Source organism: Phaenicophaeus curvirostris, chromosome 2, assembly GCF_032191515.1.
Source record: "Phaenicophaeus curvirostris isolate KB17595 chromosome 2, BPBGC_Pcur_1.0, whole genome shotgun sequence".
Taxonomy (NCBI): domain Eukaryota; kingdom Metazoa; phylum Chordata; class Aves; order Cuculiformes; family Cuculidae; genus Phaenicophaeus; species Phaenicophaeus curvirostris.
Window position 1 is genome coordinate 40573446 of NC_091393.1, and position 18711 is coordinate 40592156.

Here is an 18711-nt window from a genome sequence, read left to right on the forward strand (position 1 = left end):
ATTAAAGCCAAAGTCTAGAGAATGAGATATTGACAGAATTTCAGTAGTTAGAAGCTACTTAAAGCTGGAGCTTACTGTACTGATACAATGACTTATGATGAATAGTGTTTCTACCAATGTATTAAATGCAGTATGCATCTGACTGTACTTCCAGACTTCAAAAAATAAAGTATGTGTGACCGATAGGTTGCATAACAAAACAGTAATGACCAAATACAAACAATGCTGTTACTGAATACAGTTTTACTGTGTTTGAAGAAAGTACAGAACCGCTACAATTAAGATTAGAAAAAGTAAGATTGCAATTTAAAGGAGTGGTAACATTCATCTTTTTGAAACAACTGATTTACACTTTCATGGTATTGCAGATATTAAAAAAAAAAAAAAAAACAACACAAAGCAAACAAACCTACCCCCTCAAAACACCCATTTTCTGCTGATATATTTTTATAAAATTTGACAAATCAGAATTCCTTGCAGTACTGAGTAGTTCTAAGTAATTTGTCCATGGTATTTCACAAATGTACAAAGAAATTATTCAATAAATACTTTGTACAATTACACAGAGCTCAACCATTGATTTTAATTTTCAAATATACATAAAAGACACTCCCGTTTAAAACTTCAGCAGCTGGAGGAAAGCATTTCAATATTATGTTCTTAACTCTGAACTGGCACTTTCTTGATTTTATTTATGCCACGATAATAGCAAAAGCCTTCTTTTACAATGCAGTACTTATCTGAAAACTGTAACATCATCAGCAAAAAACCCCAAACCTATAAGATCAAACTAAATTTCAAGTGTTTTTTCATAGGATTTAGGTCATCATATTTTAAAAGCAGCTAATAGTTGACAGATTTTAAACTTCATGGATGTTGTCATACCAGGATTCATTTATGGCCTGCACGTTCTTTATTCTTTAGTTTTTAGATTTTAATACATTAATAACATTGAACCTTGTACTAAAATCCTCATCTTTAAGGGTTTGTTTTTTTAAATATCCTTTACTGATGTATCAGATTGAATAACTGAAGTTCAATATAAATGCAGTATATATAAGTGCAATAATATCTAACAGTTTTCCAGTTCCTTGTGATTCTATATTATTTAATTATAACAATAAATAAAAATAAGCATAGGGCAAGGGGATACATACAGAGTTGGAAAAGACAGGTTGGAAAAGAGCCTTAAGATCACCAAGTGCAATCATAAACCTAACACTGCAAAGTCCACCGGTAAACCATGTCCTTAAGTGCCACATCTTATTATTAATCCTCTCCTTCAATTTCTCTCTCTCTCTTGATTCTGATTATTCTTTTGGATGCTTATAAAATGTGGGGGGAAAAAAAAACCCAAAACCAAAAAAAAAAAAACAAACTCAAAGCAATCTCAGAGAAGCCAATATATGCATAACCATATTAAAGAGACATTTTAGACTAGCAGCTTATGTGTATGTGTGATCACACAGTTTTTAACACCACATTTTCATTTACACATACATACTGAATATATCTTTAGAACATGAAGCTGTCATGGTCTCAGAAGAACTCTAAGTTAGTAGTCAACCATTAAGACCACACAGGTGTAGAGGAAAGGAATTTCATTTGAGCAATTTTTTTTTTTTATATTGAAAATATTTAATTCTTGTCCTACTTCTCTCTCTCTTCTTGATCTATTGTGACAGGACTGTAAAGTCATTGACCTAATTCACATACACCAAAACACTGAACTATAAATTATATCCATATCAGGCCCATATAGCACCCCTGTAATTTTACCCCCATTCAGGGGATACATTGTCCTGAGGTCTTCAAAGTAATAGAATAATTAACTTTTTTCAACTAGTCCTGACTGGAAAAGAAAACCACAAACCCAGCATTAAATAAGTGTTCCTAGGCTTCAGATCAGGACCAGCAACTTTTATTTTTAAGAACCCTGACCTCTTCTTTCAGAGACAAAAAGCATATTAACTAAACTACTGAATTCCATAATTTTTGTCCTACAAAACATAGAAGGTAAGAAAGAACTCTTCAGGTCTAAATTAGAATTCACAGCTGCTTTAAAGCAATTCTAAGTGCTTCAACAAGCAAGTATTCAGATATAGACAATAACTGCTGATTTTATTTAAGGTCTGAAGAAGACTAAGAGCCTGAAAGCTCTACTTACTTTTCCTGAACTATACCAGATGGTATTAAATACACGCCATTTTCACCCAGTCCCAACTTTGTCCTTAAGCCAACATGGATACAGGAAACTTCAGTGAACATCCTTTGTGAAGATCACAACTACTGCATAATAAGGACACAGTCAGAACACATGGACAAAATTTGAAAGGAAAGATGGAGGGACTTCATTAATACGATTAAAAAAGAAAAATCGTAAAATACCTGCTTCAGAAATATTCTCTCACTTTTTCAGTTCCTACCTTCAGTCCCTCCCTTTACAGGGCTTACTTCAGCTATCTTTGGAAAAATTAATACAAACCAAAACTAAGTATCGCCAGAGAAATGCAAAATAATTTAATATCCAGTATTACATTTCCACATCTTCTGGTTCTTGAAAACTATATTTATGTAACAACAAAATAGAACATTTATTCCCACATTACCAGTCAGAAGCATATGCAAAAATTCTGACATTCAAATATGTAGGCAAATCACACCCACCTCACATTTTCAGTTCTTTTCATGCAATCCTAGAAGTGTTAGCAAATACTGGCCTCCTGCCAATGTTAACATACATTGGAGAGATGACATACGGTTGCTTAAAAAACTAAAATCCAAGTTTTTACAAAACTGTTAACAGCATCAACTACCACATGCTAACATCAAAACAGTTCTACAGGGTTTTTTTAGATTCTCGTTTCTTCCCTATTTTTATGGGCTCTTCTTTCAAGTTTTCTTATATTTCTATGCACAATGAACCTTCTGCAAGAGGTTTAGTTGTTTTGTTTCCTCAGGCAGAATACTTCCAAATAAAAACTGACAAATTTTCACTGGAAATGTTTGGTTAAGAATCATTAATATAAATTAAACCCTATTACTCTTACTTCCATAGCACTGCATTCTGTGATAGCTGAGGAATTCCTTTAACCATCGCAGCAACATTGTTCCCACAAGAAGCATAAGCATCTGAATTAAAGAGCATTAAATTTGCTCTTTATTCTTCAAAATAAATTTACCACCTACATCTTCAAGCAACTCACTAAGCTACCTACTACATTAACACCTGTTCTCTCTAACATGGGAAGACAGAAAGGGGGAAAAAGGAGAAATTTATTTAATTTTTTTTAAAAAAAATAAAAGCAGTTTTCCAAATTTACACAACAAGCTGATGGCACAGTTGAGGTCAGAACTCTGGTCTCAGGAGTCCTATATTCTAGTTTCTTGTTTACTAAAGTATCATGCCTCTTGGTTGCCTTAGCCTTTGAACTAGCTGAAGTTTTTTGGAATCTTTTTAGAGCTGAAGGACCCAGCTCTAAGCAAGTATCAAGGGAAAACACTGGTGTTTTGTACAGTTTCCTCCTTCTGTTAAATAGATAGAAACAATCACTGTAGGGTACATATCACCTGCATGGCACTTACAACTCTTCTTCCAGTTCATGTAAAATTTGTGCAACTAATATCACGCAGCCAAATCAATGCTGAAGATTCTTATTGCATAATTTCAGTGCACATCAAGTAGTTATTCCATAAAAGTCAAACATTCATGTAGATGTCACAAAGCCTGCACAACAGATGTTGCAGACACCTTTAGGATATTAATTTCTCCATCACAAACGCTCAAGCTGCAAAATGCAGCACAAAAAGCAAACAAACAAAACCACTTGAAGCTGTACTCTTCTGGCAATTGTAAAAACTAATCCCATTTTCCCCTACTGATGTAAGCATAGAGGCAACTTGCTTTTTGTTTTCTATCCCAGTTGTCTTATGCAAACTAATTAAATATATATATATGTGCATATTTTCATCTGCAGCAGGCATAATTCAACACTGCATTAGCACTCCAGTAGCACAAACAGATATATGCAACCTCATAATTGTAGTTTATTTCTTGTTGGTTTTAATCTTTGTGTCAGATGCTACTTTATCCCCCAACTGGTATACAGATCTTTCAAAATGCCTAAAAATAAGGAGCTTATACTGAAAAGGAAGACCTAAAATTGCTTCAGTTACAATTTACTGCAGTCTTTAAACATGACATGGAGTATCATCTCATCTTTTAAAGCTGTATTTCTAACTACTTGTTTTACCTTCCCCTGTGACTTAAGCACATTAAAGTTAAATCAAATAAAGTCCTTTTTGTCCTCCCTCCCCAAAAGTAAAAATATAGTTAAGCGCTTCAGAAGCCTTGTGCTTAGTGAAATGGATTTGTATCTTATTTTGCCTCACTCTGAATTACTGATTAAATCTGGTCATATTTCACCTTTTCCTTCGTGTTCCTATACTGTTTTGACTGAAACATCAGATTCTCTCTAAGTAATGCAAAAACATAATAGAGGAAACCTAATTTTGGAATTTTACATTTACCTCATGAGTGACCTGCATCTTCTGTGGGGAAAGCATTTCTTCTGCTGCTATTTACAGCTCGTAATACAAACTGTACAAGGACAGGCAAAAAACAAACAGAATCGCATCTCTTATCAGAAGACAGAAGCTTTCTGGATAACTTAATTACGTGTATCCCTTTGGAAATGGGAAAAAAGTTGGAACATTTGCAAGAAACGTCTTTTATATATAAGAGATTAAACTATTTGATAGCACAATTAAGAACGGTTTTCTTAATAAGAAGTTCCTAGATTACTGAAAAGGAATTCTATACACAAGTTAGTAAGCACTTGACAAAGCCAGAACAGCAGCATTTGGTCACAAGAGTTTCATAGAAATATCCTGATCTCTTTTTTGCATCAGCTTATTTGCAGAAAATTTTGACGAGTGAAGTTAATGCTTCTCTGACAGTTAAGTCTCACATACAGAAATTAAGTATCTTGTTTATATTTTTCCCCTGTAGCTGCAGTACTTTATCAACGATTAATTTCTTCAGCCATGTATCAACTTAGGCTTCAGATTCTAAAACAGGTTAGAAAGTTTGCATTATACTTCACACAGAAGATTCTATACTTCTTTTAAACCTCCCTTTCTTAAAGGTCAGACAGAAACAAAACAGAAATGTAGGAACCAAGTCTTCTAACTACAATACTGCCAAAATTTGCACCCTACCTCAGTGAAATCATTGCTATAGAATACTTTTCATCATAATCTCCAAATTCTTAATTTTATTGTTTCAATAGGTGCAAGACGAATGTTTTTATTATACATCCTGGTTTACATCTAAAAATACTGTTCTTCACTCCAGACCTTCAGTCAGTATAAAGATCACCTGATTTTCCAAGTTTTCTCCCTAAAATGTGAAAACAGAACAAAACTACACAAACTCAAATATCATCAGAATCTGCAAGTCACTGGGAAACAAATACAAGATTCCAGGTCTGCAAAAGTCTAAATTCTCCTCTAAACTCCTTATATAAACATATAGTTTACAGTTATTTCAAAAAGACAAGCAGAAAACAATTCATAGCTTATATTTGCACCACTCAGAAGTCTTTGGCAGGACAGACATGCACCCAGTTCCTAGAATTTTAGGAGAACTCTACTATGGACCATAAAAACTTATAAAAAACCCAGAGTATTTATTTTCATTCACTTTGTGTTTTGCAATACAGAAGTTCAATATATTCCAACATCATGCATTTAAATCCATAATTAACTCTCATCTACTCAAGTTGTCTGACACGTAATTAACACAAAGAGCACAGGGCACATGCCCAGTGAAGTGGAAGACATTTGTGGAACACAAATAACTTCACAACAAAAGTGGAATGCTGTTTCTGAATTCAACTATAAACTGCTGGGTGAATTCCTAGAGAAAGGATGGGAAATATATCAAAGGACACACACATATAAAAATTATTATTTGAAAGCATTACTTTGCATATGTTCTAGGCCTTAAGGTGAAAGTAAAATACATTTACGGTCTCCAGGTGATTTCTGCACGCTTTAGGGAGCATGAGTCTGTAGTAATATCTTAAAATATTTTAATTCATAATTTGTATGCACATGGAGTAAAACTAAACTGATTCCTAGGCTTATTTTAATTCTATTTTTCTCCTTATGAAATTACAATTTTCGTTCTACCAATGTTAACACATAAAGAAATTGGACTCTAAATTCAAAAGACAAGACAAAATATCCCTCAGTCATCAATTTTCCAATACATTAAGGTGCACGATGTTCCACAATAAATACTGGGTTTAACTGGTTGACGGTGCATCAACTGTGCATGAATATGAAGTGTCTCCACTGGGAGACTGCCAGCAGTCGTAACTCTCTTCATTCTTAGTTTCAATGAAATGTCACCTTCATCCATTTTAGCACACATTTGAAGAATACAAGCACTTCCCACGGTGCTTTCAAATTACCTTTAAATGCTTTAGCTATGTAACTCCTAACAGAGATTATTTCTTCTGCTTTCTCTCTAACAAAAACAACCTGCCTTTCGCTTCCTAAACAATGCTGTTCACCTATGGCTTGAGCATCATACCAGAGAGATCACCGCAGCAAAGCATTTTTTTTTAAGTTATTCTATGCAAATCACAGCTACAATCACATCTGAAACACAGGGCCTATCAGCCCTAACAGTACGCTTTGGAAAACACCTTTAGTTTGACCTCAGCCTTTAACAAAGACACACTGCATTTTCTGTACCATGGGCCACACTGTATTTGCTCTACTAGGGGCCATGCTGGGCTTTCTATACCTGGGGGCACAGTTTGCTGTATCAGGGGACCACACTGTATTTTCTATACAGGGAAGCCACACTGTACCTTCTACACCCAGAACCACACTGTGTTTTCTACATGGGGGGACCACATCTTATTTTCTATACCCAGGGCCAGACTGTATTTTGTGCACCCAGGGGACCACGCTGTATTTTCTATGCTGGGGGGGGAACACATTATGTTTTCCATACCAGGGGGACCACACTGTGTTTTCTATGCTGGGGGCAGAACACATCGTATTTTCCATACCAGGGGGACCACGCTGTGTTTTCTATACCAGGACCGCACTGTTATTTTCTATACCGGGAGGGAACACATTGCATTTTTTAAATGGGAGGGACCACATTGTATTTTCTATATGGGAAGGACCACATTGTATTTTCTATATGCGGGGGATCACGCTGTATTTTTTATATAGGGTGGTGGCACACTGTATTTTCTATACTGGGGGACCACGCTGCATTTTCTATACTTGGGGGACCACGCTGTTATTTTCTATACAGGGGGGACCACCTTGTATTTTCTATACTGAGGGACAATGCTGTATTTTCCGTATGGGGGGACCACACTGCTATTTTCTATACAGGGAGACCACATTGTATTTTCTATACTGGGGGGACCACCTTGTATTTTCTATACTGGGGGGACCACCTTGTATTTTCTATACTGGGGGGACCACCTTGTATCTTCTATACTGGGGGGACCACCTTGTATCTTCTATACTGGGGGGACCACCTTGTATCTTCTATACTGGGGGGGACCATGCTGCATTTTCTACGCGGGGAGACCACACTGCATTTTCTGTACTGGGGGGACTACGCTGTGTTTTCCATACAGGGGTACCACACGGTATTCTGTACTGGGGGGCCCACACTGTATTTTCTATACCGGGGGTACCACACCGTATTTTCTCCACGGGGGGACCCCGCCTCGTTTCCCAGCCCGGGGGCCCAGGCTGTTCTCCCCCCGGCGCCGCAGCCCGCAGCGATGCTCCCGCCCGGCCCTCCGCACCTCAGGCGTCCGGGACGCTCCCAGGCACCCTCGATGCTCGCCCTCCAGCAAAGGGAGATCGAGCACCGCTTGGATTTCTGCGTTTAGGAGGACTCTGGAGAGCGGCTGACGGACGAGGACCGGCGGACGGACGCCGCGCCCCGGCACCATCTCACGCCGACCCCGAGAGCCGCGGCGAGGAGCGAAGGGAAACGGGAGGGATACAAATAAAAAGACAACAACCCGCCCCGCGAGAGGAGCGCGGGCGGCCGCCGACCCACCTTGGTGAGCTGCGCGATCTTCTTGCTCATCTTGAAGTGCAGGTCCGGGCCGTGCTCGGCGCCCGGCGGCCCGTGCTGCCACCCCGGCCCCGCGGCCGCCATCCTCCCGCTGCGGCGCCGCCGACTCCGTCCGCCCCGCCAGGCCAGCGCGGCTCCGCCCGGGGGCGGGACGGGGCGGGGATGGGGAGACCGAGCAGCGACCCTCTAGCGCCTGAAAGGGGCTGCGAGAAGGCTGAGGAGGGGCTGTGCATAAACGCTGTGGTGATAGGACGACGGGGAATGGGTATAAACTGGACAGGGGCAGATTTAGACTAGACGTAAGGAGGAATTTTTTCACTATGAGAGCGGTGAGGCACTGGCACAGGCTGCCCCGGGAAGCTGTGGCTGCCCCATCCCTGGAGGTGTTCAAGGCCAGGTTGGATGGGGCCTTGGGCAGCCTGGGCTGGTGGGAGGTGTCCCTGCCCACGGCAGGGGGATTGGAACTGGATGATCTTTAAGGTTCCCTCCAACCCAAACTATTCTGTAAATCTGTGATCAACACAATACCACCGTGCCTACCAAACCACGTCCCAAAGTGCCATATCATAGAATCACCAGGTTGGAAAAGACCCATCGGATCATCAAGTCCAACCATTCCTATCAAACACTAAACCATGCCCCTTAGCACTTCATCCACCCGTGCCTTAAACATCTCCAGGGATGGGGACTCAACCACCTCCCTGGGTAGCCTCTGCCAGTGCCCAATGACCCTTTCTGTGAATTTTTTTTTCCTAATGTTCAGCTTGAACTTCCCCTGGCAGAGCTTGTGGCCATTCCCTCTTGTCCTGTCCCCTGTCACTTGGGAGAAGAGGCCAGCACCCTCCTCTCCACAATTCCTTCTAGGTAGAGAGCAATGAGGTCTCCCCGCAGCCTCCTCTTCTCCAGGGTAAACAACCCCAGGTCCCTCAGTCATTCCTCATAAGGCCTGCTCTTCAGCCCCCTCACCAGCTTTGTCACTCTTCTCTGGACTTGTTTTTTGTACACCTCCAGGGATGGTGACTCCAACACTTCCCTGGGCAGCCTGTTCCAATGTTTACCACTCTGTCAGTAAAGAAATTTTTCCTAATATCCCATCTAAACCACCCCTGGCACAACTTGAGGCCATTTCCTATTGTCTAGTAATTTGTTAGTTGGGAGAATGCCAATCACCTAAAGCTTTTCCTCTTGGAGAGTCCTGAAAATGGAGCGGATACCGGTGGGGGTGCAAGGACAGAGCTCCCCAGCGCTGGAAAGGAACCAGGGATGCTACAGTTTGGAGTGTGTGAGTAAATAAAGTGAGTGAGGTCTGGCTGGCCTCTGGATATCTGTAGGTCTATGATGGAGTAAGTGCCATGTTGTCACAGTAGTACGGTGGTAGAGGCAAGCAGCATCTTAAAATTGCAGAAGGTTGTCAATCAGATAAGAGCTTGACCGAAAAATTACTTGAGGTCTTGGGGGAAGAAGCAACACGGTGCTCGCGGGTGGTGGGGTGGCCTGGTGAGGTGCAGGGGAGGCTTTGCCTTGGGCTGGTGTCTGCCAGTGTGTCTCTGCCTTTGCAGAGTGCAGTGTCCCAACCCTAAGCTGTAAGTACGGAGCAAAGACCCCAGCCAGAAGGAATTCAGAGCTGAATTTAGTACATCCTTTAACTTGGATTTGACTGCTCTCTTCTGATTCCATCCTGTGTAACTCCTCTGAACAGCCATTCTCTTTAACAATTTAACATCTCTTTGCTAGGCTCTGGCCTTGTGAGAATATATGTGTATTAATGTGGTTGGACACATTTGATTTCCTGATTAACAGCCTCTGCAGTCATCTTTTAAAGAGTCCTTGGTACTCATTGTTCAGTAGTTTATCTTTTCACTGCTTATTTTCTGTGCTCTAAAAATCTCTTCTTTGCCTGCATTCTTTGTAGGCAGACAGAAGTATCAAAGAAAGAAAGAAATATCAAATATACAAAAATACATGGGTAAATTTGTTGTTCTCAACAAGGATATGGAGCAAAGTATTACTTAGAATCTGCAAATGATAGAAATAGGTAAAGTAGTAAATTATAAGAGATCCATATTACAGACCAGTGTGCCTCGCTGGCTAATACAGAGTCGTGCTTATGTAGTACAATAAATAACTAACTAAACACAAACTGCTAGCACAAAACTGAGGTCATGGGGCAAATGAGATTCTCTGATATATAGATGGGACGCTATCCAGAAGGTACAATTAGATGTTGTTACTTTTGTACAGATTGTGAAAATACAAGAGAAATGCTTGCATCCATGTCCGGGGTCTGTAGTTTCCATGCATCAACACCCTGGAAAGGTATTCAAAAAAGGACAGGAAGAACTACAGAAATTCTGAGGAAAGTCTCTTATTGAAAGACATAATAAACCCAAGCTATTTTGAATAGTGAGGAGTCCAAGACATGATTTAATCCCAGCCTTTAAGTAGCTGTGTTGCCTTAAGCACAGAATTTTATTGTTCAGGAGATTCTGACACTGATTATTATTTTTTTTTCCTTCTGAAGCGGCCCATTCTGGCAACAGAGAACAAAGGACAGATGGTGCCTACCCAGGCAGCGATTCATACAGATGAAATAAAAGGGGAGAAAGAATATTAGGAGCATCTGTATCAAATCTGTGTCCATAGATGACATCCATGAGTAGCACATACTGTTAATTCAGTTTTATCAAATTAAAAAATAATTCAGTGGCAGAAGAGACTGTGATTTTTCATGTCTGGGAAGGTCAAATTACTAATTAAAGCAGCAGACTGATTGTGAAGACTTGGTTACAGATAATGGTTGTGTCTGGCTGATTGTGTGACCTTAAGCAATCATCTTAATTCTTGTGCAAAAGGGCCCTTTCTTCAGCATCTACACATTTTAAGTATTTTGGATAGACTTTTTTAACAAACAGATTAGACTGGTTTGGATTTATCAACTTTTCTTCTGAGACAAAAAGCCTTGCTGTTTTGTTTTTTTTTCAGTTTCTTCTGAGGAGTGCACATACTTGCCATGGTTGACCTTGGCCCCAAATAATTGTTTTGCAGCATTTTGAAGTGACTTACATCTGTTAGGACAAAACAGTCAAATATGTTTAATTTTTGTCTCCTTCTTTTACTGAGTGGCTAAATACTAAGATCTGTCTAGGTGCTTTAAAATTTTAAAAAGTGATTAAATATTCGTTGTCAATATTTCATGTCCCTTTCCTTAGTAGTTTTCCTATTTAATTTTGTTTTCAAGCTTCTCTTTACACATTTTATGACTTTAGAGGTCAGATGGTGTTTGCTAAGCTCTTTTCTGTTCTGGTCTATATGTGTAGCATACAGCCCTTTTTCTTTAAGGTTGCTGCTGGAAGGAGACTCTATGCAGCAGAACAGTCAAAACTCTAGTGCTTTTTTCCCTTGGTGAGATTTCAAGTCTCCTCAGTATAGTAGGATCTCTAGGGCCAAAGGTCTCCTAGGGCCTGGGCTGAGGCCATCCAGAGGCAAATGAGGAGGCGGTGACCAGGGTTTGCTGAAGGGCACAAAAAGCAGTGGAATGAGGCAGGGCTCTTGATGTGTGTGGTTGCTGTGAAAGCTGTACAGTGGAACCTTCAGTGTCTCTGTTACCACAGGCTTACATAAGTGACATCCAATTTATATCTATCTGGCTCCATGTGAGTGTAGGCACTGCGTAGGAGTGCTCTTGGTATATGTATCTGGAAGATTTTTTTATAGGTTTGAAAATATTATAAGTGAATAAATACTTTAAGGTTGAATTTTTATGTATCTTCTCTGCATATATAGCAGCCTGTGTGTAAGACATACCGTGACTTTATAATTTTGCTTTTTCTGATGCAAAATCAACAGCACCACCTATGTGAACACCTACCTGTGCTTTTTTATATTCTACTGTCTATCTGTTTATCTGCATGTTTGATGGTCATATGTTTTGGTACGTGTGTATGTTTTCTAAACTGATGAAATATCATTACTGGGAAAGAATTTAATTTGCATGCAATCTGTGTTATGGATGACAGATTTCCATGTGTACAAAACCCCTTTATTTATCTTATCACAGCTTTGACTAAGATAAATGTGTGCAGTCACTGTATGCCTTATTTTCAAGCCATAGGCACAAAACTTCCTTTCTGATTCTTCATAGACAGAATGTGTTACAAGGGCTAAGCTTGCTTTGCAATAATGCCTTTTGACAACTCTGACGATGTCAGAAAGTCGGCAGCTTTTACTGAAAGGACAGTTAACAAGAAATTTGACCTAATGTCTCTGCAGGTTTCTGCTGTTTAATTTGTAAGTTTCCAGCTGCAACTCTTAACAGTGAGTTTTCTATTTTCTGCCAATGTATATGAACAAAAGCATTTGTATGACAAGTATAGTTTTCATTTTCATTGAATGGTTGAATTATGCAAGTGTTTAGTAATTAAATACTTAAAATATGGGGACTCTTAAGAAAAAGTCTGTCTATTTCTAGTGGAATGCTAAACTAACCATTTATTATATACACACCTTAAGTTTATATACAGGTTTTATTATTGTCATGAAGTAATAATTCACCATGTAAAAGAATAGTATCAAATATTCGCAATAACAATACGGCTTAAACATATCTGTCATTCCTGCTTTAATTTTCTGATCCAAACAAACCTGATGGAATATAGTAACTGAATAAGCTCATGGTGTCCTACTTTAACGTGAAGACCTCATTGCTCAGGCTGAGGTTAATCTGTGATGCTGAGATTTCTGTGTAAGAAATCATACAAAACAATTTCGTTTTGAAAGTGTACAAGTAACAAGGGTTTCTTCTACTAGCTGTAGGTAATGATCTAAAGAGAGGTATATTTTCAGATCTATAAAGGACAAAATAGTACTCAAAATTGCCTTGCTATGGTTCCATATTAAATAATGAGGGATATGCAGAGGGCAGGTAAAGAACCAAACAAAAATAAAAACTAAATGCCCTAATATCTTTGAAATAATCTCATGACTTTTTAATTTGTGGGTTAGCAAGACTGTGAACTTATATTTTAAAGAAAATAAATACAAATTGCAGAGAATACACAGATCTGTTTTACACATGAAGTAAAAAAAGCAGCAAGAGAACTGGGAACAGAGGAAAACTAATACCTTGGCAAAATGTCCCAATGTTTACACGTGACTGTCCTTTAAAGGTGGGAGTCACACAAAGTAAGAGCTGGTTGTATCACTTACCTGTTTTCTGGAAGTTGCTGAGGTACAGCTGGGTAAGAGATGCTCTACCTAGTGTAAAATACATTTTTCTTTTGTTTTAGAAAATATTACCTGGTACGTTTCTGATATCTTTAGCTGCGCAGATAGGGAAAACTGGATGAATCCTCAGTTAAAGATCAATCTTAGCGTTTCTATAGATTTGTAACTTTGTAAAGTGCTATTTCAGCATAGTCCCTTGCTAATTTACCAGGACAAGAGGGCATTTACCAGCATTGAGAAAGTACCCAGAAACATAAAAAAATCACCTCTTGTGCTTTTCCTGATCAAAACAGAGAACTAAACATTTCTGGACAGAAGATTAATAACACAACTGGTCATTACAAAGCCAAAGCTTATGCTGAATAATTCATTTAAGTGTTAATTGTAGTTTCATTTAGACTTTTCTCAAGGATTTTTTTTTAATTGTTCTAAGAAATGGTATGCATTTGCTCTAAGTGGCCAATAGAGTCCTTAAGCAGGATATTATAGTCCTTACAGTCTTTCACGTTACCTGCAAGATTTAATATATTAGATCTCACTTTAAGCTTCTTCTTAACAAATTATCTCATTTTATGCTGTTCTCCTGTTTTAAATTATGCATGATTTTTCAGGTTGAAAACATTAGATCCAAAACAGAGAAGTCATCGGCAGCTCTGCTGGGGGCGAGTAATTGAGAGGAATAGTGAATGGACAGGAGGAATGGAAGAGAGAGGCCTCTGTGTAAGCTTGGGCCCTCTTGGGCAGAGTTGGCCTTTATGGTGAGGAATAGGAGGCCAAGGAACTTGATTTTTGAACCAGGTGTGCTAACCCTCATGGGGAATCTGGCAGACAGTTAAAACAACTGCAGTCCCTTCCTGCACAACCTGTGTAAATCAACCTTGTTTTCCACTGCCTGGAATACAGCAGACCAATTCCTGCTCTTAATGTTACAAACCAATCTTTCTAGATTTATGCTACAAAGCTAAGAGAGCTTCATTTAATTTCTCTGTTCCAACACAAGTTGCAGGCACATTTCTGCACACGAAAACACAATTTTATCAATACATGCTAAACTTAGAATAATTCTTATTATGCTGACTTATCTACTGCAGAGGAGGGATCCAGTCTTGCTTTCTACACTGGAATATAAATTCAGTCAGCTCTCTAGGACAGTTTTATCCAAGGATGTTAGAAGAAGGTCTGGGGTTTGCTTGTGGAAAAAATAGCAGATGGGACAAAAATTAGTATATTAACTAGCAGTTGAATTTGAAGGACTGTATCATAGACTGTTATATTTAACATTCTTATGCTCTTCTGGTACTAACTTATTAAGGAGACTGTTTAGAGTAAAAAATAGATACATTCTGGTTAATTCAATGACTACATTCTGCTTACTTCAATTAATATATTCATATTTATCTTCTGAAAGAATTTCTATTGAAAGGAGCAGTGACCTTTGGTGTATTTTCGGAGCTTCTTCTGGAGATGCAATAAGTAACCTTGCTAACATCTGTAATGTTCCTCTAAGACCAGAATTAAATGCAAGGGCGTGCTTTGAGTGAGGCTGGGTTGTTTTGGTTGTTTTTAATGCAAGTGTTACGATGATCTCAAAAAGCAGACAAATACAAGGAGATCTGCCATGGCCTTTTACTAGCAACCAGTAGATTATTTTGGTATAGGAGTAAAACTTGCTTATCTGAATCCTGACATTGTTCAAATATGCTGGACTTGTACAGAAGTGCAATACATTTGTTTTCTTTTTGGAGGCAAAGCAGCTTTACAGGGTAAAATATAGAAATAACTCTGACTGATAAAAATAATATTCAGAATATGAATATATGATAAACAATACTAAACAATTATGATTTGAGAAGAAGACTTACAACACTAACCTTCCTGGGAAAATCTGACTGGCTGATAATGTTTGTTTGGTTTTACCATAGTTATTGCCAGCTGATATTTATCACATCTGTTATGCAACTTCAGGAAAAAAAGCATCAGTAGGAAAAAGAATCTGTAGCAACAGCCCCCACTTTAAGCATCACTGCTCTCAGTGGCTCGATCTAGCATCATATGCCTGTTCATTATGAGACAGCTGGTACAGAGTTGAGCTGGGTGAGTGTTAAGTTCCCTGCTTTCTGTGCTGGCATTCATGTTGTCCCATATACGTACCAGTTTAGACCTCAGGATGCCTATAAAATACATGCCACCTTGCAACAGGCATAATGGATGAAATGCAGACTTTTTTCTTCTTGAGTTTATAAGCGGGAGGCTGGACAGGATAGCTGAGAGCTGCATCGAGTGGCACACCTCATCTACAGTGCAGGTAGCACCACAAGCACCAGGACTGCTCAGGTTTTTCTTCTTTCTCAGTACCAAGGGGAACACTTGGAAGCAACCACAGAAATGCTCCAGTAGGGAAGTTCAAACAGATGGCTGGTGTAGCTCTGATCCTGCCCTCAGGGTCGTTCTGCTGAGCAACACAGACAACATTTGTAATCTGTATTTCTCACCCTGCCAGTATTGGAAATGGAGAGATTTGTTGCTTGAAGGGATTTACTTTGAATGTGGCTAATTAATCTCCAACATTGGTTCAGGATTTTCTGATCTACATAGTTATCACTGGTCTCTTCCCTGACACATATGAATTCAAATTTGTATTTGGCTGCATCTTGCCAATGTATTTTAGGGGATTTGAGCATACAGATTTGGAGAATAGACAGGATTTTGGTTCTGCTTCAAGAAAGAAGAAAGATAGGTTGGCATCTTTCCAGAAAATTAGCAATGGCAGATTTATGGTTTTGCTAAAATTGTGTTTAGGCCCCAAAAGCTGCACAAGTGTCAATATGGTTATTCTATGATTCTATATTCAAAGTAAAATTTGTAAAGTAAATTACATAAAGTAAATTTTGTAAAGTTTTTGTTACCTTCAAATAGTTGAAGGCTTCTTTTGAAATTAATTAATTGAAAATGCAATTTTTTATGATTAATTCACATGTGCAGTTTGCTGACTGGAAGTTCCATTTTATAAAATTGTTCCATAAAAATTGTGGTTAAGGGAGGATAAAGAATAGCACTTTGAGTTTATTACTGATCTGCAATTAACCTGTCATCCCTTGTACTTTTACATAGTATAGTCTACTGAAACTGATACGGTAACTAAAACCATCAGAGGTAGGGGAAAAAGAGGGAAGTTCATCTGCCCTGAATAAGATAACCTGCTATAATTATAAGAGCTGGTGACCGTGCTTATTAGGTGGTGACTATACTGTTGTTATTCACAGAGATGATGTTTTGAGATCTGCTTGCCAGCCATTCATGTTTGACTTGAACAATAAAGACTTACAGGATCATCAGCTATCTCAAGTAAAGTGAATTAGGCCTGAAAATGTCCTGTTACACTCAAAACTCAAATCAGTGACGACACTGCTTGCATTCAGCAGCATGTTGGGTTCCCAGTTCTTGCCAGGAATGCAACTGACTCAACAATATTTAAAAGGGATTAGTGTTGCACAGGGCTCCTTCTGGACAAAAGCAAGGTATTTTGAGAATGGGATATCTTTGAAAGACAAAATATATTCTTCACCAAAGCACCATAAACTTGTGTTTCGGTATATCATGCATGTAATTTCATTAAGGGCATAGTATCCTGTTTGGTGTGTAATCAAGCTAGTTTTATAAGCACAGAAATGTGAGTATTTTTAACTATTACGTGAAAAGTTTGTAAATAATTTATTGAAAATTGTTCTTGAGACTAAGAGAAAAGATGCAATGATTCCTATGACCAGAATAGTCTTTAAATTTACAAATTATTGCTTAAGAAGTTTAAGAACAGGCATTTGAGACGAAGTAAAGATCTATGTTTTTCCACATATAGCATATAAAACACTCTTGAGCATGTTTTGAAATTTATGAACACTGGGACAAAATTGTAGAGATTACATATCACTGCAATTGCATTTTTTATATCAGTGTTCATTTTTACATTACTTCTTAGTTACAAGTGTCCATAATTACTACAATAAAATCTAGTTTACTTGCTTGTAAGCATAGTTTGCTGTCGCTGGATGTTAACAGAATAATTTTGAAATCATTATTTCTCTTTGTATGCTGAGCAAGTTACAAGAGAGTTTATCAACTTTCCCATAAAACCACGTTTTGAACATTAAAAGATTCTCCATTTGTAAGATTAGAATTAGATAAAACTAAATAAAATAAGTACAACACTTAGCAAGGAAAGTAACAAAAAACCCCAGCATCTGAATATCAAGAGTTACTCCACAAAGAAGTTCTTAAAGTCAAAGATTGCGGTGAAGTGATGTGGTGTCTCAGAAGTAAAAAACCTGAAGGGCATGAAGAATTCAGTCCCAGCCTACATCCAGTTTGAGTAAGCTGGATGATTACAGCCTCAGTCCAGCAGGTACATTCTTAGCTTTGAGTATTCAAACCATATTTTTGAGATTACCTTTCACCTGATGAAAGTCTTGCCACACACCCCACCAGTGAACTGCAGAAATGTACTAGCTGTTTTTACTCTCTATTTTTTAAGCCTACTCTAACAGAGAATTTTGGAATGGAAATCAGTCAGAGAAATAAAAAAATAGTTCGGTCTCTTAGTCTTCCCAGCTAACATTTAGTTAAACAGAAGAGATCAGTTTTATCAGCCTTTTATGGAAGGCTAAATGTTTTTGATTTTGCTTTAATTAGGGGTATTATTTCTCCACAGCTAAGTTTCCAACGAGTTTTCCTAACATCATTCAGGTATGATATTCATAGGGCTGAATTGTAGTTTAAAGCTGTTTTTTTTACTTGCCGAGATTATCAGAACCTGTTGATTTACTTGAGACTGAAAATTCAAAAAGCACAATAAAGCTAATAGGAATAATTACACCTGAATCTCTTGAAATCTAAAATGTCAAGGCTTTTGAAACTTAATATTCAAACCAAAGTTTGAAAATCCAGTAATTGTAATGTTTATGACAGTCCAGTTCATCTTTAAAAATCCCCTGCTTTTTGTAAAGCACTTTAGGGAGTATATCCATAATTTCAGGTGCCAGGTTTCTGCTTATAAGATTTTAAATCTGTAAGTACAGTGCATATGCAATGTTAACTGAGGATAACATTTCATTCACTAAAACCAGTTCACTACTTTTTTAATAAACTCCACTTTTATGGAAAGCTCTGTCTTCCCACACACTGTGCAGCTGGCTTCCACACTATTTGCCGCAGAAGCTTTATAATGCCAGGCCATGCTTCCTTACTTACTAACTGCCTAGAAAGGAACTTGGGAAACTCTCTGGGGATGTACGGTACCTTCACATGTTTATATTATAAATTTTATTAACCCTCATAAAGACATTTTACATCTCTAGCATTTAATT

At 38.3% G+C, this 18711-nt stretch overlaps 1 protein-coding gene across 1 annotated transcript in view; it reads right to left on the bottom strand.

The window, feature by feature from the left end:
• The window catches only part of FAM184A (family with sequence similarity 184 member A), a 75613-nt gene extending 67401 nt beyond the window's left edge, over window positions 1-8212 (bottom strand). Inside the window, exon 1 of the mRNA XM_069851767.1 lies at window positions 8111-8212. Coding sequence (XP_069707868.1) covers window positions 8111-8212 — 102 coding nt within the window. The remainder of the gene's footprint in view (window positions 1-8110) is intronic.
• Window positions 8213-18711: the final 10499 nt, after the last annotated feature.